This window comes from Lepidochelys kempii, chromosome 3 (genome assembly GCF_965140265.1).
Source record: "Lepidochelys kempii isolate rLepKem1 chromosome 3, rLepKem1.hap2, whole genome shotgun sequence".
In the NCBI taxonomy this organism is placed as follows: domain Eukaryota; kingdom Metazoa; phylum Chordata; order Testudines; family Cheloniidae; genus Lepidochelys; species Lepidochelys kempii.
In genome coordinates, this window is record NC_133258.1 from 51,566,677 (window position 1) to 51,594,505 (window position 27,829).

At 41.0% G+C, this 27,829-nt stretch overlaps 1 protein-coding gene across 1 annotated transcript in view; it reads right to left on the reverse strand.

Annotated features, from left to right (window-relative positions):
- EYS (eyes shut homolog) overlaps positions 1-27,829 on the reverse strand; it is a 453,978-nt gene that overhangs the window by 219,588 nt on the left and 206,561 nt on the right. The window contains exons 4-5 of the mRNA XM_073336354.1: positions 21,285-21,398; positions 11,764-11,886 (exon numbers count right to left, since the gene is read on the reverse strand). Of these exons, the coding sequence (XP_073192455.1) occupies positions 11,764-11,886; positions 21,285-21,398 (237 nt within the window). The remainder of the gene's footprint in view (positions 1-11,763; positions 11,887-21,284; positions 21,399-27,829) is intronic.

The following is a 27,829-nucleotide window of genomic DNA, read 5'->3' on the forward strand; positions in this document are numbered from 1 at the left end:
GAGGATGTCGGAGGGCCAACCTACCCTGGCAAAAATGTCTGCTAGTGCCTGGCACACACTTTTAGCCCTGGTGTTGCTTAGAGCTACTGCTTCCGGCCATCAGGTGGCAAAATCCATGAAAGTCAGTATGTACTGCTTTCCTCTGGGTGTCTTTTTCGGAAAAGGACCCAGAATATCCACAGTTACTCGCTGAAATGGAACTTCAATGATGGGGAGTGGCTGGAGAGGGGCTTTGACCTGGTCTTGGGATTTTCCCACTCTTTGGCACACCTCACAAGACTGGACATAGGTAGAAACATCCTTGCCCATTCCCTCCCAGTGGAATGACCCCCCCAAACGGTCTTTGGTCCTGTTCACCCCAGCATGGCCACTAGGGTGATCGTGGGCTAAGCTCAAGAGCTTGGCCCGGTATTTAGTTGGAACTACCAACTGTCTCTGAGGATGCCAGTCTTCCTGGTGTCCCTCAGAAAGAGTTTCCTTGTATAAAAGTCCTCTTTCTACAACAAACCTGGATCGATTAGAAGAGCTGAGAGGCGGTGGGTTGCTCCGTGCCGCCGTCCAAGCTCTCTGGAGGCTTTCATCTGCTTCCTGTTCAGTCTGGAACTGTTCCCTTGATGCTGGAGACATCAGTCCCTCATTGGATTGGGGACCTAGACTTGGTCCCTCTGGAAGCGATATAAGGGATGGAGCTGTTTCTGTTGACTGTGAACCGCTCTCCGCTGGTGCACTATGTTGGGATTCAGGCTCCGGCTGAGCCTCTTGTGTAGAGTTATCGGCTGTTGCCAATTCAGGTTCGGTGGGGCCCTCTGGTGTTGAGGTTGCAAGTACTGGATTCAGTGCTGACACGGGGTCTGGTGTTGGTAGTTCGGCTGGTTCCGGTTCTGGGACTGGTTCCGTCTAGGTCTCTGGGACTGGATCCACTACTGCTGTTGCAGACATTGGCCTGGGGTCCAGGTCCATCACCTCTGACCGGGTCCTGATAGAAGTTTCCGGAACAGAGCTCTGCCTCACGGCTTGTTTAGCCTGGCTGCAGGTGACCATTCCCACCCTCTTGGCCTGCTTCACATGCTTGGCCAAGTCTTCCCCCAACAGCATGGGGATGGGATAATCATCATAGACTGCAAAAGTCCACAAACCTGACCAGCCCTTGTACTGGACAGGCAACTTGGCTGTAGGCAAATCGAAAGAGTTGGACTTGAAGGGTTGAATCGTCACTTGGATATCTGGGTTGATTAAATTGGGGTCCACTAAGGAAGCATGGATAGCTGACACTTGTGCTCCGGTGTCCCTCCACGTGGTGACCTTCTTCCCGCCCACACTCACAGTTTCCCTCCGCTCCAAGGGTATCTGGGAGGTATCTGGGCCTGTGGACCTCTGGTGTGATTCCGGTGCAATGAACTGTAATCTGTTGGGGTTCTTGGGGCAGTTGGCCTTTACATGCCCCAGCTCGTTACATTTAAAACATCGTCCAGCTGACGGGTCACTGGGGCGAGGTGGGTTGCTGAAGAACGGGGTGGTGGGACGATCAGGGGTCTGGAGGGTTCTTTGGGAGGTAGGTGGGGCTTTGGGCGGCCCCCGGTAATAGGGTGTGGTCTGGGGTGGTCCCTTCTGGTCTCCGCTCCAACTGCGACCAGTTTTCTTCTTCTCTGCCACCTCCACCCATCTGGCTCCAATCTCTCCTGCCTCGATTACAGTTTTGGGCTTCCCGTCTAGGATGTATCTTTCTATTTCCTCAGGAACACCCTCTAAGAATTGTTCCATTTGCATTAGGAAGGGCAAATTTACTGGAGATTCAACACTTGCTCCTGATATCCAGGCATCCCAATGTTTCACAATGTGGTAGGCATGTCGGGTAAATGACATGTCTGGTTTCCACCTTAGGGCTCTGAACCTCCGACGAGACTGCTCGGGTGTTATCCCCATTCTGACTCTCGCCTTGGATTTAAACAGTTCATACTTGTTCATGTGTTCTTTAGGCATTTCAGCTGCCACCTCAGCTAAGGGTCCACTGAGCTGCGGCCTCAGCTCTACCATGTATTGGTCAGTAGAGATGTTGTACCCAAGGCAGGCCCTTTCGAAGTTTTCTAAGAAGGCCTCAGTATCATCACCTGCCTTGTAGGTGGGGAACTTTCTGGGATGGGAAGTGGTACCTGGAGAAGGATTGCTAGGGTTTGTTGGTATATTCTGCTGGGCCTTTATCCTCTCCATCTCCTCCACATGCTTCCTCTCTTTTTCCTTCTCCTCCTCCACATGCTTCCTTGCCTCCATTTCCCTCTTGTGGGCAGCCTCCTGTACCTCCTTCTCCAGCCGCATGAGTTCTATCTGTCTTTCATGTTCCCTTTGTTTTTCCTCAGCCTGAAATTTGGCTAATTCCAGCTATAGTCGAGCTGAGGATTTGGTCATTCTAACCTCTCTGTTTTTAACTAACTTTACACCCGAGGTTTAGAAATAAACAAACAAAACGTGGCTGTAAAATTTTGCTGTGCTGGAATAGAATACCTATTCTCTGATAGTGACTGTCAGCCTACAGAAAAAGACAATTCCCTTGTCTCTGCTCTGGGCCCAAATTAAAGCAAAAAACCTCCAACTACTTGGAAACCTGCTTACCCAGCCCAAAGAAAAAGCAAATGGGTAGAACACACACCCCCTATTTACTTTTAGGAAGAAAAGAAAAAAAAAACCTCTGGGTTGGAAGACTGTGAATTTCCCTGCAGGATTTAAGTACCCTGCCTCCAGGCAAAGAAAACCTGCAATTCACAAGATAATCCCCTTTTGTCTCTGCTTGGCCACAAAGCAGAGAAAAAACAATCTGCTTTCAGTTTCAGCTGATTTCTGGACTTCCTTTCCAAAGGAAAAAAAAATTCTTTTTAAAATCTGTATTTCTAGTTCAAAAAATCTCAACTGGATCCCAAAATGATTTCAGGTTAATCCCACCACTATGCCACCATGTCAAGGTTCCTCCCCCACTCTGAACTCCAGGGTACAGATGTGGGGACCTGCATGAAAAATCTCCTAAGCTTATCTTTACCAGCTTAGGTCAAAGCTTCCCCAAGGTACAAAATATTCCCCCCGTTGTCCTTGGACTGGCCGCTACCACCACCAAACTAATACTGGTTACTGGGGAAGAGCTGTTTGGACGCGTCCTTCCCCCCAAAATACTTCCCAAAACCTTGCACCCCACTTCCTGGACAAGGTTTGGTAAAAAGCCTCACCAATTTGCCTAGGTGACTACAGACCCAGACCCTTGGATCTTAAGAACAATGAGCAATCCTCCCAACACTTGCACCCCCCTTCTCTGGGGAATGTTGGATAAAAAGCCTCACCAATTTGCATAGGTGACCACAGACCCAAACCCTTGGATCTGAGAACAATGAAAAAGCATTCAGTTTCTTACAAGAAGACTTTTAATAAAAATAGAAGTAAACAGAAATAAAGAAATCCCCCTGTAAAATCAGGATAGTAGATATCTTACAGGGTAATTAGATTCAAAAACATAGAGAACCCCTCTAGGCAAAACCTTAAGTTACAAAACAGATACACAGACAGAAATAGTTATTCTATTCAGCACAATTCTTTTCTCAGCCATTTAAAGAAATCATAATCTAACACATACCTAGCTAGATTACTTACTAAAAGTTCTAAGACTCCATTCCTGGTCTATCCCCGGTAAAGACCAGCATATAGACAGACACAGACCCTTTGTTTCTCTCCCTCCTCCCAGCTTTTGAAAGTATCTTGTCTCCTCATTGGTCATTTTGGTCAGGTGCCAGCGAGGTTACCTTTAGCTTCTTAACCCTTTACAGGTGAGAGGAGCTTTCCCCTGGCCAGGAGGGATTTCAAAGGGGTTTACCCTTCCCTTTATATTTATGACACAAAGGGAAGAAATAAATGGTCAGCATTCATAGTGGAAAGAGTACATAGTGTGGTTCTCCAAGGATGTGTCTTGAGACCAGTGATGTTTATCATATTGATAAAGGATCTGGAAAAAGAGTTAAACAGTGAGGTGGCTAAATCTGCAGACAATACAAAATTACACAATATAGTTAAGTCCAAATATTACCATGAAGAGTTAAAAAAGGATCTCACAAAACCGGGAGACCAGGCAACAAAATGGCAGATGAAATTCTGTGTTGATAAATGCAAAGTAATGTCCATTTGAAAACATAATCCCAACTACAAATGAAAAATTATGGGGTCTAAAAATTAGCTGTTACCACTCAAAGATTTTGGAGTCATCCTGGATAGTTGTCTGAAATCATTTTCTCAATGTGCAGTGGCAGTCAAAAAACCTAATAGATAAAACAGAAAATACCATAATGCCACTATAAAAAGACTGGTACTGTTCATCTTGGCAAAGAGATAACCAAAGGGAATATGATAGACATCTATAAAATTATGAATTGTGTGGAGAAAGTGGGAGTATTATTTACTCCTTCACATTACATAAGAACCAAGGGTCACCCAATGAAATTAATAGGCAGCAGGTTTAAAGCAAACAAATGGAAGTACTGCTTCACACTGTGCACAGTCAACCTGTGGAACTTGTTGCCAGGGGATATTGTGAAGGCAAAAACTATAACTGAGTATAAAAAAGAATTAGATAAGTCCATGGAGGATAGGTCAAACAGCTATTATTCAAGTTGTTCAGGGACAACGCCATGCTCTGGGTGTCCTTAAATATATGACTGCCAGAAGCTGAGACTGGACAACAGCAGACAGATCACTCGCTAATTGTCCTGTTGTGTTCATTCCCACTGAGGCATTAGACACTAGCTACTGTCAGAAGACAGGATACTGGGCTAGATGAACCACTGATCTGACCCAGCATGACCATTTTTATAGTCCCTCCTCGCTGATCACTTAGAGCCATGTAGACTGCCTGAGCTTCCCCAGTCAAGTAGGGTGCTAGCTGTAGGTCCCAACCTGCACCCACAGCTACTCTTTCAAAGGTGACTAAAAATGCATTTGGGATAGTCCTCAGGGACTGCTTTATAGAGGCCAATTGCCTGTACCTGGTTGCCATTCCCTGCTGCAGGACTCACCACACCTGGGCATAGCTGCAGTTTCTCATTGGCTTGCTCTCAAATAAAGTCCTGTCGGATTTTCTGTTGCTCAGCTTGCCAGGCAAGCAAGGACGGTCTCTCCAGGTAGTGGCTCTCTGCTAGAAGACCTACAGGGTCTTATGAATCCCCTTCTCTTGTTTTAGGAGCCACTGCAATGTCTCCTCCATTGCCCAGACTGCTGAATCTTTACACCAGATGCCTAATCAGGTTATCTGTGAGCACAGATAAGACAAAAACTGGGGATGCCCCCAGTTGCCACACAGTGTGACCCTCTGCTCCTGCCTTGCCACACAAATGGCTATGACACCTCCAGCCTGTAACCATCGCTGTGTATTTTGTGTTTTATCAACCATTACTTTCCTACAGTTCCAGGTAGCAATTCTATTTACAGTGTCATACAATCATAAGAGAAGGAAGAGCACCCAGAGATCTCCATTTATCCTGGTCTTCCTTCCTCTTTCCTCTCCTGTCCTTGCACTTCCTTCCTGTTCTGTGCTCCTTATCGGCTCTTGCAGTTAATGGACTGATTAGTCTGGTTTGGGGAGTGCTAAGGAGATAATCTAGTAATTAGCTATTCCTTCCCTCAACCAGCCCTCTGTGGGAGAACTAACTGGATTTATAATGACCAAAGTGTTGGTTCAGCTGCTCGTTCTCAGAACTATGTCACAGATGAAAATCCAAGACTATTCTAATATATATTTTGGGTTACATGTCATAGTTACTCTGTACACATAAAAGACTACATGTGAAAGAGCCCAAATCTCTCTCACTCACTAAGCAGAAGTGGTTGCTACTAAACACACTGTTTTAATGAATAGGGGATATGACCAACACAATTATAAGGATTGAAAAAGCAGATGCAGGGCTACATGGATCTTTGGCCTGACCCAGCATGGCTGTTCTTATCCATCAACAAGATCAGCAGTAGGCTCAAATCAGGAGAAGGGGGCATTTTTTCTTACAGATGGAGAAACATGTGACAACGTCTTTAGAAATCTGTGAAAAGTAGAGTGTGAAAATATTTTGGATTGGGTGATAGTTCGGTGACAGTTCTCTGAGCCTAACTGACAGCATGGGGAAAAGAGGACTTGTGGCACCTTAGAGACTAACAAATTTATTTGAGCATAAGCTTTCGTGAGCAACAGCTCACTTCATCGGATGCATGTGAGCTGTAGCTCACGAAAGCTTATGCTCAAATAAATTTGTTAGTCTCTAAGGTGCCACAAGTACTCCTTTTCTTTTTGCGGATACAGACAAACACGACTGCTACTCTGAAACCTGACAGCATGGGGTGCTTTCAGAACTTGAGTCAAGAATTGCTTCTATGAGTGGGCTGCTATGAGAACTGATTTTCTGTGGTTAACTCTGAGGACCAGTAATTAAAAGAACTGAAGATCTAACTGCACATCCATAGAGACTTGGTGAGCTGACCTTCCCTGAATCAACCAGTCATCGAGGTAAGGATTACATGAAGAACTTGTCTTCTCTGATATACCACTACCACTAACAGACATGTCATAAATATGCTGGGGGCAGTAGAGAGGCCAAAAGGGAGCACTCTGAATTGATAGAGCTCTCCTGAAACCATAAAACCAAGATACTTCCTGTGAGCTGGGTATGTAGACACAGGAAAGTAGGTGTTCTGTAATCTGAAGGTTCTGAAACAATCATGGGGTCTAGAGAAGATATAGTAGAAACAAGAGGCACCATATGTAATCGGATGCAACATGTGTATGTGTTAAGACACTTGAGTGTGTCTCCAAATCACAATCTTTCATCAAGCAGTTTTACACTAAGTTGAATTATTTTTCTTGGAACACCTCTACTGGTATTTCAAGAGTCTCTGTCATCCTCTTAAGGTCTTGCAATGCTTTGAAATCATTAGGGTTGCCAACTTTCTACTCCCACAAAACTGAATACTTGGGCTGTCAATTAATTGCAGTTAACATACGTGATTAACTCAAAAAAATAATCATATTGCTGAAACTACAGAACCTGAACCACCAAAAAAGATAAATCAACCTTCTGCTGGTGGCAACCTTCTGACTCAGACAATGAAAATGAGCGGGCATCATTCTGCCCTGCTTTGGATTCTAATTGAGCAGAACCAGTCATCAGCATGGACACATGTCCCCTGGAATGGTGGTTGAAGTGTGAAGGGACATACAAATCTTTAGCACATCTGGCACATAAATATCTTGCAACGCCAGCTACAACAGTGTCATGTAAACACCTGTTCTCACTTTCAGATGACATTGTAAATAAGAAGGGGCAGCATTATCTCCTGCAAATGTAAACAAATTTGTTTTTCTGAGTGAATGGCTGAACAAGAAATAGGACTGAGTGGATTTGCAGGCTCTAAAGTTTTACATTTTGTTTTTGAATGAGTTTTGTGTACAGAATTCTACATTTGTAAGTTCAACTTTCACGATAAAGAGATTTCACTACAGTACTTGTAGTAGATGAATTGAAAAATACTCTATATTTATTTTTGATTACAAGTATTTGCCCTGTAAAAAGAAAAGTGAGCACTGTACTCTTCGAATTCTGTGTTGTAATTGAAATCAATATATTTGACAATGTAGAAATCATCCAAAAATATTTAAATAAATGATATTCTATTATTGTTTAATGGTGCAATTAGTCACAATTAATTTTTTTAATTACTTGACAGCTTTCCCCTCTGACCCTCCTCTGAGGCCCTGCCCCTGCCCTGTCCCTTCTCCAAGGCCTTCCCCCGCTGACTCCATCTCCCCCTCCCTCTGTTGCTCATTCTTCCCACCCTCAGTCACTCATTTTCACCAGACTGGGGTAAGAAGTTGGGGTGTGGGCTCTGGTGTGGGTCCAGGGATTATGGATTTGGGTGCAGAAGGGGGCTCCAGGCTGGGTCTGAGAGGTTTGGAGAGCAGGAGGAGGCTCTGGGCTGGGGCAGAGGGTTGAGGTGTGGGAGGTGTAAGGGCTCTGGCTGGGGGTGCAGCCTATTGGGTGGGTCTGGGGATGAGGGATTCGAAGGGCAGGAGGGGAATCAGGGCTGGGGCAGGGGCACGGGAGGGGGTGTGGAGTGAAGGCTCCAAGCAGTGCTTGCCGCAAGCAGCTCCTGGAAGCAGCAACATGTCCCCCTTCTGGCTCCTACATGTAGGCACAGCCAGGCAGCTTTGTGCACTGACCCATCTGCAGGTACAGCCCCTGCAGCTCACATTGGCCATGGTTCCCAACCAATGGGAGCTGCAGAGCCGGCGCTTGGGGCTGGGGCAGCGTGCGGAGCCCTCTGGCTGCCCCTATGTGTTGGAGCTAGAGGGGAGACATGCTACTGCCTACTCACCTATCTGGGATCAGAAAACACTCCTTGTCCCAAAACACTGGCCCTTTAATGCTACGGGGTCTGAATGTTTCAGGAGTACTGTATAAGTAGTAAACCCCACCCAATCAAAACAAACCATCAGGGGAGAAATATGATAAAATAAACCTTTCTTGCTGTATTTCTGGCCCAGATTACTGGAAATTTTGTGAGAAAGTTTACTCAAGAGATTTCCATACAAATTTTTCTGACTCAAAAAGTTTTGACTCAAGATAAACTTTTAATAAGCAATTGATGTTTTGGGTGATTAAAGAATTAGTTTTTTGAACCAAACTCTGAACCTTCTTCATGATGTAAAAGATAAAACAAGTTCACCACTTTGACAAGGGTTTTGTATTTTATTGATAATCTATTTAGCTAGGCAGTAAACTCAGTGCCAAGTGAATAATGAAAAGCACAAATACTGATAATTTGGGAATAGTGTTCTGCAGCATAAGGATTATTCAAAACATCATAAAACTAAAGCTTTTTTTCCCCAATTATTAAGTAGCCTTTTGTGAACATTTATATATTCTAAGTATTTAAGCTAAAATTAGAAAAAATAAGAAAGACAAAGATAATGAAAATTAAATGTCCACAGTGACTGGGCAAAACTGTAAATTAACAACATGTAGCTGTAACAATAATAATTTTGTGGCAGAAACCTAACACACTATAGATTCTTAACGGGGCATTTACAATTTAGTTATTTTCTTCTTTCAGTTCTCCTACATAAATTAAATTTCCTAAATAAGTGGGGTGTGTCTGCTAGACTACAGTAGAGCTCTACAAAAATGCTTATGATATGATGCTTATGGTCTGATTCTTTTTTCTCCTTAGGCTGGAATGACCTCATCAAGAGAATTAAAGAGTGACACAAACAGTCTTTAAGGGAAGTAATTTCCTGTTTGCACTCCAGAAATAACAGAATGGTATAGAGAACATGCCGAAGTGGTGGTCAGTGGGAAAGAATATGGATATCCTCTTACTCTAAGACACAGAAAATTCCATTTCCCTTCAGATGTAAATAACAGCCCTGCAAAGGAAATAAACAGACTATTATGCCCATGGGCAATCTAGTTGTCTCACATTCCATTTCACACAAGTGAAGATTCCCTTGAAGGACTGGGGTGTAAATGGGAACTTAGATCTGATTTGAAGTAAAACATTTTTTAAAAATGCAACAGAAAAAAGTTCCATGATTAAAATGCAACATCTGAATATTTAAAATCTATATTTAAATTATTTTGATGATGGTGAACAGTCCTAGACTGACATATCTGGAAACAGAATTTCAAAGAACAGGTATGATATTGGAAATGGCATAGCAAGTGTAGACACCAATAGGCCCCTAGACCAGGGGTGGGCAAACTGTGCACTGCTGCCACACCGGAGCTGCTCCAGGTAAGTGACGCCAAGCTGGAGCCTGCACCCCGCACCCCTCCTGCACCCCAATCCCCTGCCACACCCCAGCCCTCTGCTGCACCCTGCACTCCCTCCTGCATCCCAAACCCCTACCCTGAGCCCCCTCCTGCACTCCCCACCCCTCCCAGAACTCTGCACCCCTCCCTGCACCACTGCCCTGAGCCTCCTCCTGCATTGTGCACCCCCCTCCTTACGCCAACCCCCTTCTCTGAGCCCCCTCAAACACCACGCACCCCTATTCTGCCCCAACCCCATGTCCTGAGCCCCTTCCTGCACACCACATGCCCTCCCACACCCCACTCTCGCTCCTGCACCCCAACCCCCTGCCCCAATCCTACATTCATGGCCTTGCAAGCAATTTCCCCACCCCAATTTGGCCCGTAGGCCAAAAAGTTTGCCCACCCCTGCCCTAGACCACTCCTGTAGATGAGAGGGATAACATATGCTCATTCCAAACCTCTTGGGCTGAGGCTCTGCTGAAAGTCTGTTGACTGAACACTGTCAACTATGGTTGTGAGTTTTGTGATGTGGACACCACCTCAGCACAGTGTAATGGAGCTGTGTTTCAAAGGAGCAAATTAGCCCAGTTCCTATTAATAGAGGCATTTCAGAGCTTAATGCTGATCGTGGTTATCTTATTGAAAAGTGATATTATTTCATTTGTGACATTAGCAATACTGCATAAAACTGCAATTATACCAGTGAGCAACTGTAAACTAGTTCATTCCTACTGCAGCCACCATTGTCTTCACAGGTCTGAAAAAAATGTGTGTCATATTACACCCCTTTCATCCCACATACATTCTTCACCATTTAGTCCCAAAGGGTGAACCATGCAGAGCTGAAAGAACAGCAGCATTATCACCAGGCTGAAACCTTTTATTTTCACATAGCTGGCTCCTTTTTGCTAAGCGCAATAGCTAGCCCTATAGTTCTTATTCATCTCCTGGTCTCTCCTCTTTCTCCACATGTCCATCTCTTCTTTCAATTCCAGCAAGCAGCACTTCATAGGCATTAGGGTGTTTCTCTGTCTATCTATATACTTAAGTTGGTTCTTATACTATGTTCTTCACCATGGTAAGCAAGTACCTCCTCTCAGACTAGCCAGCACATGACAACCATCCAAGTGCAATCCACAGTCTTGGCTACTACTGTTTGTCCTCCCATTTTCCCTCGCTGTTACTGCTGTTCATCTACCTCTCCAAAACAGCAACTCAAAAATCAATATGTTCCAGACACTGACCTTGTGGCATATTAGTTATTATGCCCCTGCCAAGGCATCTTTATTAGTTTTCCCATGAGCCCTCTAGAGGCTTCAGATGTGGAGCAGGAGTCATGGAACAGGCTGACCCTGATGCAAGGACTACTTTCCAGTTTTCTTAATCCTATTATATACTAAAATAAATTTGCACTTGCTAAGCTATTTATCATTAGGGTTGTGTTGTACCCTCCTTGAAGTGAACAAAGTATTCTCCTCCCTAGAATTGAATCTTATTCTTGTTTTTTTTTTTCTCCAAATCAGAAAAAAAAAAGCATGGTAGTAATACAATCTTCAAAAGATAAACATTACTGTATATAGCTGTCATTGACTGACTGGCTAAACTTTGAAATGCTATTCTGCTACACATAACAGGCTAGATATTTTCTGAACATTTTCTGCCTACTAGAGATTTTATTTGTTTTTCTTTATGATTTGTTTTTGCACTTGCTTGCTATCTGTTGACACAACAGCATTCATATCCGCAGTCTCTGCTCACTTTATAAGAGGGAATTAGATAAATAATGTATAGGACAGGACACCGCACTGGACTGAATCTAGTTTTATTAACACTAAATGAATAACATGTAATCAAAAGCACTGCATTTATTTTTAATTTTAGAATAGTTAATAGAGAATTTAAATATTTATCATCTTATTTAGAGTTTAAAAAATCTTACCAGTGAAGCCTGGAGGACAAACACATGTGTAGTCTGCAACCAGGTCTAAACAAGTTGAATTGCTTCTACAGAAGCTGTAAGTGCACTCATCAAAGTTGATTTCACAGTTCAGACCTTCAAATCCTTAATTGGAAAAAAAAACAGTTTATTATTAGTTTATACCTATGCCTTCTTTTCTAAGACACAATTATTGTAAATAAATCAATTCTTATCAAATTACTCCAAGAAAACCACAAATAATTCTCTTTTATGGCTTTACTGCAAGATCTTTCTAAAAGCCTTTTCTGTTCTGTCTTTAGTACATTATCACTTTTGACCTTCAAGTGTACTTTTAAAGAACTACTATTTGGAAGAACACACACACAAACATAAGGATTTGGTATTCCCTTAAATCCACTTTTAGTTTTTTGTTTTAGTAATACTCTGTGAAAAAAAAAATGTATACATTTTAAGATCACTTGTGAAGGACAGTGGTTTGTATTGATTTTTTGGGACTGATTTGCTAACAGTTTAAAATCAATATTGGTATAGTTTTTATTTATCTATTTATTTTATTTTCATTACTTAGGGTTAGAGTTAGGATGTTCTACAAAAGTCTTCTTTCATATGCATTTCTAGTTGATATCTAGATTGTTTAGCAATCTAACTCCTACATCATCAAAGGCAGTAAGGTGTTGCAGTCCACCCTCCAATCTTCTAATTGTGTACTCCTCCACAACATTTGATTATCTTCATTGCTCTCCCACAGTCATACTGTGAAGACTGGGCTAAACCAAATTTCTGCATTGTGGCAGCTGCTGTGCCTCTCCTAGTCATCAGGAATGGTCAATGGGGAGAGACAGTGTGACCTAGAAGCCATTGGTGGTACACTAGTCTGCGTCATCAATTCTTGTCAAGTCTAACACACTATTTTCATGATAAATGCACAAAAGGTGGCATGTAAGATACCACTGAAAAACTAATAGCTCACTGATCATTAATATTCCTCTGTGATGTATATGCAGGGTGTGTATAAAAAATTATAGATATGTGCAGAATTATGTTCTTAAAATGTGTTTGACAAGTAGTGCATAAGTATGGTCTGCCTTAGACAAAAGAATGTGTATTTGTTTGTCTGTCCAGCCTGCTCATCAGTTAGAGACAATGAAGGTCTATTTATATACAAGGTAAACAAAGCCATCAAGCTAGTAAGAGGGGGAGAAGACAATATGGCATCTAAAGCCTAGCAGTAAAGAGAAACTTTATATGGTCCATAAAGACAGAGTTTGAATCTCAAATGATAAGCAAATGAATCAATTGATTGTATAGAATATTATTGTATTATACAAATGTATCAAGTATGGTCTTTTATGAATGCTAATGGAACACTGCTGATTAATATCATGGTAAAATGAATGTGTTAAGACTATATGAAAGAATTATAAGTACTCACTTCTATTATGCTTTGAAGTCTGTGATCAAACAAAGGGAGAAAGGGATTTTTTCCCAGATAGAAGGAAATGCAGTTCACTACCTGTCTCCAATAAAAGGAAGCAAAAACAATGGAATCACCATTTACATATGAATCAGCAGGAGATGGGAATTCCACAGGAAGGGAAGAATATCATGTGGTAATCCTGAGTCTAGAGATAAAACAGTGAGTTTGGGAATATATAAGGAAAGAGAAGATGACATCTTGGCATCCATCATTAGACAGAAAAAGGGGGCCAGAGTTCTTGCAAGTTGAGAAAGGTGTATCCTTCAACCACGGGGATTGAAGTCTCTAGAAAGGATGACTGGTGAGAAAACTATCTTGAACAAATATTGTAGCTTGTTAAGTTAATGTTATTTGTTTGTAACCATTTGGTCTTTATCCTTCTACTTGAACTCAGTTAAAACCTCCCTCTTTTTGTTTTACTTTTAATCTAAACCAGCTCAATGCAGAGTTTGAATTGAAGTGACTGTTAGCTCCAGTTAAAGTAATATGCTGTGCTTTTGTCTCTTTAAAGGAACAAACATTATTAATTCTTTGAATGTTCCAAGAGAGGGCTGGACCCTTCAGGGCAGATGGTTTTCCAGAAATTTGGGGTGTGTTGGGGGTCACCCTGCAAGTAGTAATCAAGGTTGGGGGAGACCAAAGTATGTCTGTGATGTAACAAGCATGCTGCTTGAGTCAGAGTTGCTGAACCAAGCCTGTTCAGCACACACACACACGCAATGCATTTTGTATTCTATCTGAGAGCATCCAGACAGGGAGCTACAACAGCAGAGGCACTTAGGGTAACAGGACAAGGGGTGAAAATCTCTCACTAGTCTTGATTGCACCCCCAAATATGACAGACAGTCAAAAAGATGGACTTTACTCTTTCTAGCTGGGAAGTCTAGCAGACTGTTAAAAGATTTTCTGGAGATTCTAATTCCAGCAAAAACGAGTTTCTAGTCATTGCAAATTCTATTGCATCCCAGGTAGGGGCTAATGGCTGTACACAGAACTTGGATAAATCTTTTTATCTGTGCAGTCAAAACTGAGGTTAGAGAGGTTCCAGGATCCTAATGTGGATTCAAACTTGATGGCTCCTTTTCCAGAAAAAGAGCTGGACTATGCCATAAAGCTTATGAAAAGAGGAAAGGCTCCAGGCCTGGATTATATCCACATAGAGTTCTACTTCACATGGGACCAAAAGCTGGCTGCTTTGTTTCCTCGTCTGATGTTTTGAGGACATCTGCATTGCAAAAGTCTAGCACAGAGCAAAGTTCGTAGACATTCTGAAACCAGAAGAAATTGCTGGAAAATCCCAAGAGCTACCAATCCATCTCTCTCCTTTGTGTCACATACAAGCTTATGGAGAAATTGATTCTGATGAACATCAATGAGGTTATCCAAACACAACTGCCCTTTGTTCAGTTTGGCTTCAGATGGGTATTATTAACTCACAATCAAGACATTTACCTAACACAAGGCACTGAAGATGCCTTTGAGAAAGGGAAGAATATTGGTGCCATTATGGTGGATATATCAACTGCATCTGATACTATCTGGCATATAAAGTTTACTGCCAAATTCTTGTAGACTGCTCCCTGTAAGTCCATAGTGTGGTTTATTATTAATATTATAATAAGTTGGAGATTCATCCTGCAAGCTGGATACAACTCCAGACATCTTAGTCATGGACTCCCAGAAAGATCTGTTCTAGCTCCTCCCCTTTTCAACTTATATTCTTATGACTATCAACAACTAAGGCTGATGAGTATGCATATACAGATATATCCATCTTGCTGATGTGGGTAAAAATCTATATGAAGGTTATAGGCTCAGACTTTAGATGATCATGATGGTCCCTTCTGGGCTTAGTCTGCCCTTCTGCACATTGCAGGCCACAGAACCTCACCCACTCTTTCATTAGACCCATACTTCTGGCTCAATTACTTCAATCCTCAAATCATGATTTAATGACTTCAAGTTACAGAGAATCACCATTTACTCTAGTTTAAACCTGCAAATGACCCCATCCGATGCTTCAGAAGAAGGCAAAATGCCCCCAGGGTTTCTATCAGTCTGACCTGGGGGGAAATTCCTTCCCGACCCCAAAGATCAATTAGACCCTGAGTATGTGGGCAAGACCCACCAGCCAGATATCGAGGAAATAATTCTTTGCAATAACTCAGAGCCCTCTCCATTTCTGGTCATATCACCAGCTATTGGAGATATTTGCTGCTAGCAGTCACAGATTGGCTACTTGTCATTGAGATGACAGTCTCATCTCACCATCCCCTCCATAAACTTACTTTGAAACCAATTAGGTTTCCTCCCTACCCCCACTGCTCCTCTTCGAAGGCTGTTCCAGAACTTCACTCCTCTGATGGTTAAAAACCTTTGTCAAATTTCAAGCCAAAACTTGTTGATGGCCAGTTTATATCCATTTGTTCTTGTGTCCACATTGTGCTTAACTTAAATAACTCCTTTCCCTCTCTGGTATTTATCCCTCTGATGTATTTATAGAGAGAAATTGTATCTCCCCTCAGCCGTCTTTTGGTTAGGGCAAGCCAAGCTCCGAGTCTCCTCTTATAAGGTAGGTTTTCCATTCCTCTGAGCAGCCCTTCTCTGCACCTGTTCCAGTTTGGATTAATCTTTCTTAAACATAGGAGACTATAACTGCACATGGTATTCCAGGTGAGGTCTCACCAGTGCCTTGTATAATAGTACTAACACTTTTCTGTCTCTACTGGAAATATGTCTTGATGCATCCTAGGACTGTATTAGTCTTTTTCACGGCCACATCACATTGGCGGCTCATAGTCATCCTTGAATAACAAATACATCCATGTCTTTCTCCTCTGCTAACTCTTCCAACTGATAAGTCCCCAGCTAAGAAGCAAAAATTCTTGGTGTTAGGCCCTAAGTGCATGACCTTGCACTTTTGCCTATTTAATTTAATCCCATTTCTATTACTCCAGTTTACAATATTGTCCAGATCTTCATCTTCTGGTCCTCCTTTGTATTAACATTATCTCCCAACAGTGAGTCATCTGCAAATTTTATTAGCACACTTTCACTTTTTGTACCAAAGTCAGTAATAAAAATGTTGAATAAGACTGGTCCCAAGACTTTTCCCAGAGGAACTCCACTAGTAACCTCACTGGAGCCTGACAATTCATCTTTCAGTATGACCTGCTGTTGTTTCCCCTTTAACCAGTTCCTTGTTCACCTTTCAATCCTTATATTAATCCTCATCTTCTCCAATTTAATTAATAATTTCTGATGTGGAACTGTATGAAATGATTTTGTGAAATCCAGGTAGATTAGATCTACTGGACTTTCTTTGTCTAGAAAATCAGTTATCTTCTCAAAAAAGGAGATAGGGCTGGTCTGGCATGATCTACCTTTTGTAAAACCATGTTGTATTTTATCCCAATTACAATTTACTTCTATATCTTTAACTACTTTCTCTTTCAAAATGTGTCCCAAGACCTTACATCCAACTGAGGTCAAATTTACAGGTCTGTAGTTTTCTGGATCACTTTTTCCCCCTTTCTTAATAATAGGAACTTTATTAACAATTCTCTAGTCATAAGGTACTACCCCCAGCCCTGCCCTGAGTTTACAGATTGATTAAAAATCCTTGCTATTGGACTTGTAATTGTGTGTGCCAGTTCCTTTAATATTCTTGAAAGGAGATTACGTGGGCCTCCTGATTTAGTCCCATTAAGATGGTTGAGTTTGACTTCCACCTAGAATGTGGTAATTTCTGCTTCCATTACCTTGTTTCTATTAGCCACCCTGCCACTACCCCTAAACTCTTCATTAGCCTTATTAAAAACTGAGGCAATATATTTATTTAGGTGTTGGGACATGCCTAGATTATCTTCAATCTCCACCCTATCCTCAGTGTTTACCAGTCCTACTTTTCTTTCCTTGTTTTCTTTTTTTATTTATATGGCTATAGAACCTTTTACTATTCATTTGAATTTCCTTTGCAAGATCCAACTCTGCTTGGCTATTGGCAGTTCTCACTTTACCTACACTTTCTCAGCTCTGAGAGGTAGCTTTTCTTGCTGATCCATCTCATCTTCCATTCCTGGTAAGCTTTCTGCTTTCTCTTAATCAGTTATTTGAGGTGCTTGCTCATTCAGCTTTCCAGCTTGGTCTGCAATCCTTCCCTACAATTCCATCCCCCCCACCGCACCCCCCAGCCCGTGCTTGGGATACAGGCTTCATATAGTTTAAGTCAAAGTTGCAAAAACTAATTCCAAGCCTCCTCCACATTCAGATCCTTGATTTCTTCAGTCCAGTCCACTTCCCTAACTAATTTCCTTATTTTTTTTTTAAAGTTTGCACTTTTGACATCCAGGACTCTAATTGCAAATCTATTTTTTGTTTATACTTCCATTTAGTTTAAACTGAATTAGCTCATGATCACTTGAGGATTGTCCTCACTGACCAATTTTTCCATGAGATCCTCACTACAATACTAAATCTAAAATGAACCTCTTGTCAGTTCAGCAACTATTTGGTGAATAAATCTGTCAGCTATCACCTCCAGGAAAATCTGGGCCCTGCTACTATTAGTAGCACTTTTCCTTCAATCTGTATCTGGGAAGTTAATGTCTCCCATAATCACACAATTCCCAGTAGCATGTATTTTATTAAAAACATCAAAGAGGTCTCTATCCATATCCAAATTGGATTCTGGGGGGGTCTGTATCATACCACAAGCATTATCCCAAGGGAATATGTAGTAGCTTTCTTCCCCAAAGTGATTTTGACCCAAACAGATTCTGTTTTATCCATTTCATCACTTCTAAATTTCTTTACATTCTACCTCATCATTAATAATCACTCAGCAAGGACATTAATGCTCTTACCACATCAATAGAGACTTATATTTAGTGAGTCTAAAATGGGAACAACAACCGTCCATTTGAATGGTCGCCTGGCTAGTCTGGCCAGGTGACCTGGCCCTTACAGTATGTGTTGAAAATTGGTCCACTTTCTTTCCAGCCATTTGCCACTTTTTTTTTTTTAAAGAGTCAACCTGGACTGCAGTTTAACAGTCTGGAACACAAATAAAAAGATCATCTCTCGCACTTCCTTGCTATCGGGAATCTCCTGGGGAGCAAAGGCAAATATTTTATGAACCTCAGTCCTGGTTCTGGTATTTATTACAGTGGAATATTTTGCAGAAGTATAATGCAGAAGTCAGCACACATATTTCATTTATTTGGAGCTGAATACAGCTACCCACATCATTCATGGTTACCTTAGCCATCCATTAATATCTACAGAATGGAGACTATGAGCAACTAACATTTAGAAAATTCTAACTACTAGGAGTATCAGCGATTTCTTAACATAAAATCTGCTGAAGAATCTCCACTCCAATATTTGACATTTTATATTCTTGTAAATGTATTCTAATGCATAGTCACGCTACAAAATGACTATCATTAGTGCTGTCACAGGCCATGGCTGCAAGAAGACCATGACAAATGCTAAGCTATCAGCACCTTCAGTGCATGGCATAGTCTCATAATTTCTCAAACTGACCATGGAACCAATTTCCACTGATCCCTAAGTCACAAAGCTTGACAATTACTCTGAGTTCATTAATAATGTATACGGTAACTGTTCTCATTCACAATCAGAGTTTAATCAGACCCATGTATCACAGGTAACAAGTAAACTACAGCATGATCAGTATGAATGCCAAGATTTATTTTCCTAACTCAAATAATCTAAACTAGTCAAGCAGAATAAATAGTGAAATGATCTCATCTAACCTTGATTTTCAACTGATATCCAGTACCCATATTGGCTTTAAATTTAAAACTAACTAATTGTAGAGGTGACATTTTACTAAAATTATTTGCAACAATTTCATTTTAATTATGTTTTTCAAAAAGAAAAGGAGTACTTGTGGCACCTTAGAGACTAACCAATTTATTTGAGCATAAGCTTTCGTGAGCTACAGCTCACTTCATTGGATGCATACTGTGGAAAGTGTAGAAGATCCTTTTATACACACAAAGCATGAAAAAATGGGTGTTTACCACTACAAAAAGTTTTCTCTCCTCCCACCCCACTCTCCTGCTGGTAATAGCTTATCTAAAGTGATCACTCTCCTTACAATGCGTATGATAATCAAAGTGGGCCATTTCCAGCACAAATCCAGGTTTAACAAGAACGTCGTGGGAGGGGGATGGAGGAGGGTAGTATTAATACTTGGTGGCATGGGCCCCTTGGTGAGGGCCTTATGTGCTAATTGCACTTCCTCCTCTCTCCCCTGTGGAATATCAGAGCTAATTTTGATTTCATTAGGAGTCTAGTTACAGGCTGCTGAGCTCACTTTGGGCTAATGGTGCACCAGCACTGAAGCTCCCCTACTACAAGCTGAATTCACCAAAGAGCTGAACTGACTAAGAGCTGAAATCACTGAGTGTTGTGTTAAGTAGTGGGGGAGCCTGAAGATATATTGTGGAGCAGTTTGCGGGACGGCTGGAGTGCCTGGTGGACAGGCTGGTGGAGCAGTTCGTGGGACGGCGGGAGCTGCTTGTGGGCCACGGAGCGGAGCAAAGCAGTTCGTGGGGCGGCTGGTGGAGTGGAGCGGAGCGAAGGCCTATGGAGCTGTGGGGCGGTCAGCTTCAGATCATGTAAGGTGCCTTTTACCCCCGCCCCCATCTCCACCCAGGTTGGGAGGTAAAACTCTGCAGATAAACTTTTGAACTCTGGGGCTGTCCTGACCAGGGACAGAGACTTTTGGGACTTTGGACTTTTGGGACTTTGGGTGATTTGGTGTTGCTGGGCTCAAGAACCAAAGGGAAAGGGGCATGCCCCAATTTGCCTGGGGTGGGGTTGTTTTTGCTCATGGGTTGTGTTATGAATCCTGTTGGTGGTGTTTCCCCAACATAATGCCACATTGTTTCTCTCTGTTATTAAAAGGCTTTTTGCTACACTCAGACTAGGTGCTTGCGAGAGGGGAAGTATTATTGCCTCTTGGAGGCGCCCAGCGGGGGTGGTATATATTTGTCCCAGGTCACTGGGTGGGGGCTCGATCCGGTTTGCATTGTGTTATTGGAATGGATCTCCTAGATATTGAACCCGGACCTTGTTGCTGCCAACTCTGACGGGAAGAAGGGTTACATTTTTGCATTCACATTATAATGCTTGTACTGGTATACGTCTTTACAATTTACCAGAAATGTAATGAACAGGAAGCTTCAGCTCATACTTTGAACATATCATTTTTTTAGAGACAAAAAGTAAGCTGTGATAGATGTCCCAGTTATAAATAAACCAGACAACTTTATCTTTCCAAACTATAACACTTAGCCTCCTCCTCCTTAGCCCCCCTCCCCCCCAAAAAAGAAAAAAAATCCTAGAATATTCCAAAAGGAAACCACTCATAAAAGTATATTAAAAAGACTCTCCAAATTCATTGAAAAAAATACTGAAATTCAGTTCTGTGAACCTTCCTTGCAATCACACTTTTGTTCACATATAGTAGTTAACACTGAACAATGTTGTGTTTATATAGAAATAGACCAAAAATAAAAAAAAAGAAAAGAAAAAAATAGAACACCTTTTTCTGAAAGAACGAGAGAGCTTAAACACTTGGCACTGTGGCTCCATTCCAAAAAGAAGTATTATTTCTATTATAATTGTGTATGATACTCAGGTTTAAAGTGCACGGTTGTTTAGCTGTACCAGATATTTTCATGATAAACTTGTTGATCGAGCTTTCTGTAAAGTTCGCATGCTGTCCGTTTGTTTTCATTACCGTCATTCTATCATTGTTAAAATCATGGTTATAACATGAGACATAACACTTACAAATATACTATTTGTATCTTTTGTGTGAATATTTGATTTGTAGTTTGCTTTGATGGACATAGATGCAAATGAGACTTCAGAAATGAATAACATATCTTGACAGGGAAAAAATTCTACCAAATGCTTTGAAAACTATCAGGAAGACACCTCAATCCTCAGGCAATTTTTGAAAATTGTCACTTATAATAAAAATACATTATTTTGAACAACTTACCTTCAGGGCAAAAGCAATCATATCCATTGACATTATTCTGACAGACAGCACCATTCAAGCAGGGCCCCGAATCACATTCATTCACGTCTATGTCACAGTATTGGCCTGAAAAACCTGCGTGAAGAATGGAAGGTTTTGATTTTCTCAGTTCTCATGTATTCTTACATAAAGTTTTTATTTCAAATGTGTTTGCCTAATTAAAATGAAGAAACATTCAGTTGCAAATCCCCATTGCAGGAGGAGACTTGAGGCCAGAACGCTTGTGTTCAATTCTGGCTCTCCCACTGAAACATGGTATTACATTTGACAAGCTTCTTGGACAATATTTTAAAAACAAAACAAATGTTCACTGATTTTTGGGTGCTTTCAATTTATGGGCACCCATCATAAAACATGTCTGAACTCATTTCAGAGGTGCTGAACCTCTAGATTTCCCAGGGACTTCAATCATAAGCGAAGGAGCTCAACACCTCAGAAAGGAGTCAACAGGTGTCTTAAGCTGCACATGTAAAAACTGAGGAACCACAACATAGTAGATTGTTTTGAATCTACTCCTCCATTTACACAGCTGTAAAATATCATAATGCTTCTCTATTTAAAGCAATATTAGTTAAATAATTAATATCTGAAAAGCTTTCAGACTTAGTCAAATGAACATTGTTATACAAATCTAATAGTACATATTATTATTTATGTATTCAGTAATCCAGGAGAGTGAAATATTTTAGTACTGTACATATTTCAAGATTTTATTATTATTATTTCTGGAAACATATGAAGTTTGCACCTGAATTATTTTAGAGTGACAACATGGAAACCACAAATATTGCAACTTGGATGAGCCGGAAGAATGGAAGGCAAGTCAGAAGATATGCATTAAACAGCAGGTGCTGTATGAACCTGAGAAGAAGTAACACAGGATCCAATCCCATAAGGTACATAGTTCCCTCAGTTCCCACCAAAAGCAAAAACGAAGCACACAACACCTCAGAGAACCAGACTCTTAGTGCATCATATTTTATTTGTATTCCAGTTGATGCAACAAGCTCCTACTGCTGACTCCAACCAACAAAGGAAGCTGATGCTCAAACCTCCCAGTTCCACCACAGCAACATCAGTGTTTTCAAGTCAGTTGCACTAGTTTTACCGACGATAGAAATTTCCCGCCCCCTTTTTTTGTTTGCTTGTTATTCTGTCACTTTGCTAGATGTATGTCAAGAACTCCCCATTGTTGGCTGCCTTTGGAACATACTACAATCTGGCTCTGAGTCTTGGAAGAATTAGATTCAAAGTATTGCATGCATGTAACTTAATTTTTAAGTGTGCAGATTATATTATTAATATTTATATTATTAGAATATTTTATAATATTTTTGTGTAGGTAGATTTATAAATATAGCTACCATAAAATTATATTAGTTCCATCATCTGGATATTTCAACTGGGGAAATCAAAAGATAGTGGAATCCATCTTCAAACTGGGTCTGACTTTAACAACATCTAAAATATAGTGATCCAGACCCTCAGCATGTGTAAACTGGTACAGCTGATGTGCACCAGTGGCACGTCTGGTTTGGATTTTTTAATGTTGCTATAGTAGGTAGGAATTCAAGGTGGTACAATAGTCTCTATTAAAAAAAAATTGCATCAGTGTAGCCACTGACATTCGCACAACTACTGTCATTCTGTGGCAGAGCCACCACAAAATACAATTTAACCAGAACTCCTTTTCGATTTAGTTCTTATTTTAAAGCATTATATAATGCCAAGGGAGTGGATTGGTAATATTTGTGTGTACCACAAGAGCCATAAAAAAAATAAGTGAATATATCAGCTGAGTTTTAAGATATCATTGAGATAACCCTAGAGATTATAAGTGAGCTTTCCTTTTTTATTAAAAAAGTAACATAATATTCCATGTCTTCTTTGTTAATAAAACAATGAAAAACAAGACTGTCTATTTATAAAATAGAAGTGATCCCATGTGAAGCTTATATTTGGTTGTATTTTCCTGTTCAATCCCTTTCAACAGTCATTTGATTAATTATTTAAGGAGAAAATCACTTTTTTGTATTTATGTTTTCAGGATCACCAAATGTCATGAAATATTTAAACTTTGCAATAATATTTTATTTGCATTTTATTCCATAACAGTTCACTAAGCCTCTCAGAAGTCACCTATTTATGTGAGCAAGGCAAGCCCAAATTGTGCTTCACTTGTAAAACAATTTAAAACAAAACAGATGTAAATCAAACCAAATAACATTTTTCCTGGTGGTTTAAAAGGCAAAACCTTTCCTATTTTCCCTTTGAATTTTTGCCACATTTTTGATTTTGCACCTGTCAAATCCTTTTTATCAGTCACACTAAACGCTCAAAACCCTTTGGTATCATAATGAAACAATGCTCTGGAGCATATTTGTGGAAAACCAGCAAATTTGGTCTGGAATGAAGTGTTAGATTGGTTTTCCCTCAACAAGATAATAAAAAAAATAAATATCAATATATGTCCTATAGGGGATATGTCATCATTTTCATGCAGAGAATAAATTTTAGTGATAAAATAGCATATTCCTTACCAAAAGACATTTTTCTGAATTAAAAGTGAATCACCTGGGTGACAGGTCAATATTTTGAAATAAAATCTGTCAGGGATTTTTGTGTTCTTCTTTGGTTTATTATGATTATTGTTATGCTGGTGTAACCCACACATCTCCAGAGTGTGGTGTTCTGTCCCCTCTAGTGGCACCAAGACCACTTAGAGATTATTGACTCTGCTCTAGAGCCTTAGCTAACAGCCAGTTGGCTTTTAGCTCATGCAGTAGAGGCTCATGGACTAAGCTTCAGAGATCCCAGGTTTGACCCCACCTGCCGACGACCAGGATCTGTCGGTGTTACACTGGTTCGGAAGCTCTATATGTAAACACAGGGAGGTGAAAGAGCCCCAAACAAGTGATACAATAAAGGATTACATTTATTCCAAGATGGAGCCAGAAGGAAGCCTCCGTAAAGATAGGGTATCAACAAAAACACAGTTTTAAATAATGCCACCCACCCAAATCAATGGGTGGGGGAAATTGATGTGACAGGCAGTGAGATGGGACAGTTCCAGTGGCAAGGGAGGGAGATGTTCACCAAGGGATAATAGGAAGCTCTGCACTGGGAGTCTCTGGCACTCGTTGGCCATATGGGAAGAGGAGTGTTGATCAGCTAGCATTCCCTAGCTCCCAAGAGTTAGCCCAGGGTAGGGGCCATGTGAAGCACCTTTTGGCTCCCATTCTAGCAGCACACCATACTCACCCAAACTATGAATGGGAACCTGGCCTGACAGATGCTGAGAGTTTAGCTGATCACCTGTTTTGGAGGGCAGGAAGGATTTTTTTTCTCCCATAGGCCAATTGACAGAGGACCAGAGAATTGTTTGCCTTCCTTGCAGCACCTGCAAGCCACAGTGAGTTAAAGTAGGAACACACTTAGTACCTAACTGAGTTACTGGGCTGGAGTTTATTCATCACAAATTGCAGCCAGTGTCCAGGGCAGTTAAGGGAATAAAATGAACAGTTCCTAGAGGTAAAAGACCTAGGATATTGGTTGGCCTTGGATTCATATGATAGGGTGAGACCTTGTGACCTTCATGGGCCGAGGTCTGACCTTATGTCTCTCACAGGCCGAGGTACCCTCCCTGCTGCACCCTCTGATCCCCTGGTGGGGATGAGGGGCAGCAGTACAGTGCTAGGACACACAGCTGAGTCCTGCAGGGGAAGGCTCAGGAGAGCCTCCCCCACGTTATCGGTTCTATGACAAGGAGCCCTGTAACACCTGCACTGGAACCAATTAAATGCCTGGTATAGGAGGAGGAGGAGGAGAGCGGAAGAGAGCTGGAGAGAGAGAGAGAGAGTGCATGAGTGAATGCATGTATGGAGGAGAGGGTAATGTCCCTCCCTTGTGTTAAAGTTTAACAAAACTGGCAGCCTTCTGCTTAATTCCAGGCATACATCAGTCCTCATTTTGCCACTGTGTCCCCATCAATGAACTTGGTTGCTTTCATTTGACCCACTTGGACATAGTTCAGGACTGAGATGATTGGCAATGACGTACTGAGATTTTCATGTTGCAGAATTAGATTGACACTGATATCTGTTGTAGAAATACTCATGGAAGGGAAAAAATAGGGCTCAGGTAACAGAGTTTCCTTTTACTCTTCCTCACATAGGTTTAGAGAGATGCAAAAGAGGCAGGGTGTGAGCATTCCAAGCAAACAGATCCAAGAAATCTACAAAGAAGATCTACAAAGATCTACAGTAATACAAAGAGGCAATGCTTTTTCATGTTGCACTTTGGGTTCTTGTACAAATTATTTTGCCTTTGGCTGCCCAAATGCACAACACCACTTTTCTCTCAGAAATAAATTTCTAATAGCACATCCATTGGCTTGCCTAGAGATGTGAAGGTCTGGAAAAAAAAAACAGGAAGTGTTTAGAAAAAATCCCTCCCTCCCATTTTTTTTCCTGTTATGGAAAAATTGGAAATTTTGGGAGAAATTGAAAAAGAAATGTATGTTAAATATTTTCTCTCAGTATGAATGGTGAATGAATTTTAGAGTGATGTTTAAAATGATATCACTGCTGCACTTCAGTCCTTCAAAATGCTTTCTAATAACAAATAAGTATTTAAAAAGAAGCTACTTGATTAAAAAAACAAAAACAAAAAAAAAACAAATAAAAAGTCATAGTATTAGGCTATCCCAATTCTTGTATATACCATACCTGGAGCTATCTGCCCCTGAGTAATATTATTAGAGCCCCAAATCAGTACAGGGCACTTTCATCTGTACTAGAGAACACAAGTGAGGACAACAGGGCCCGTTTCTTGTGGATTACTGTCTGCCTGCCCCAGGTGACTTCAGTCCACCTAGAAATAGAGTTTGCTAAGGAGACAACGTGAGCAGGAGAGGAGAACCAGCCTCAACCCTGAAGGTGTTGTCCTCCTGATTGGCCATGGTGAGCCTCCCACTCATCCCAGAGATATCAACTCTTCTCAGGAGACTAGGATGTTCACACCCTTTTTCATAAAAGGGAACAATAATCTGCTTCCTGACTGCTTGTCTAGAGTCATTGGGGCAGATAGGAAGATGCCAGTGCCTACAGGGACTCAGAAGACAGTCTTGTGGGGCTGAAATGGATCCTGCCTCCGAGTCCTGACATTGATATTCACAGAGGAACCAACCACACTTAGCATAGAGGTGCTCTTATTATTTTCAAACTGGTGTAAATGATCATCTTCTAACATATGGAAGAGTTCCCACACAGTCATTCAGACAAAATGATACCTGTGTTTTGTAAATACTGCCAAATGAAATATGCATTCCAAAATCTACTAGGATGACCAAACACATCCTTGCATGTATGAAACAACCTGCAGACATTAAACAATACTTCCTGAGTTAAAATGAAGGTCAAGTTAATGAGCATGAGGTAGATGACACTAACAGTGGGTGCATTTGCAAAACATTTGTGATCCTGCTGGTAATAGCTCATCTTAAGTGATCACTCTCCTTACAATGTGTATGAAAAACAACCATTTTTTCATGGTGTGTGTGTATATAAATCTCCTGACTGTATTTTCCACTTTATGCATCCGACAAAGTGAGCTGTAGCGCACGAAAGCTTATGCTCAAATAAATTGGTTAGTCTCTACGGTGCCACAAGTAATCCCTTTCTTTTTACAGATACAGACTAACACAGCTGCTACTCTGAAACCTGTGAACCGCTAGTGGTCACTGTAATAGAGTTTGAGAACTTCTGTGTGCCTCTGGAGGGCAGTATGTCATGGAGTGTAACTGCTTTAGGACTTCACACTCTGCTTCCGGCTCTTAACTGTGCAGAGCCTTGACCTATAACAGCAACAGAAGAAGAGACTGAACACATTTCTGGGTATGAGGAGTGATTACACAGAGCTAGCATTCTCCCACTATCACTTTTACCTTCAAGGTTAGATTAGTTACTCTTGTTCTCCTTAATTTATTTATTAAAGAAAATGGGACAATTGGGCCCATTTTGATTTGTACAAGCTGATAATTCTGTGCCATAAAAAAGTGAAGTTTGCTAGTAGAGGATTAAATCTGTTTCCTTCTATTTCTGTTTCATATTCACAGACACATTTTGAGAGTTCTTAATCTTACAAAGTAATAAATTTGACAGTGATGTCCTTTCATATAAAAGCAGTACAGTATCTCATAATGCAAAATTTCATATTTAATGATTATTTCCTACTTCATTCTGCCCCATCATGATTGGTTTGGGATCAGTGTTGTAGTTGTGCATACAAAACCTTTACTAAGTCAATGGGAGTATATGTGCAATGGATTGGAGGCTCAAACACCTGTGTTTTACATTTTACACATTATATGTGTCTTAATATTTTGCATTAAAAGAAAATTAAAATTAAGTACTGAACGAGGTTGAAAACACAATCAACTTCATAGTATGATAGAGGAATTCTGTAGTCTTCAGCTTTGGAGTGAAAAACATAATAGAAAAAATTAA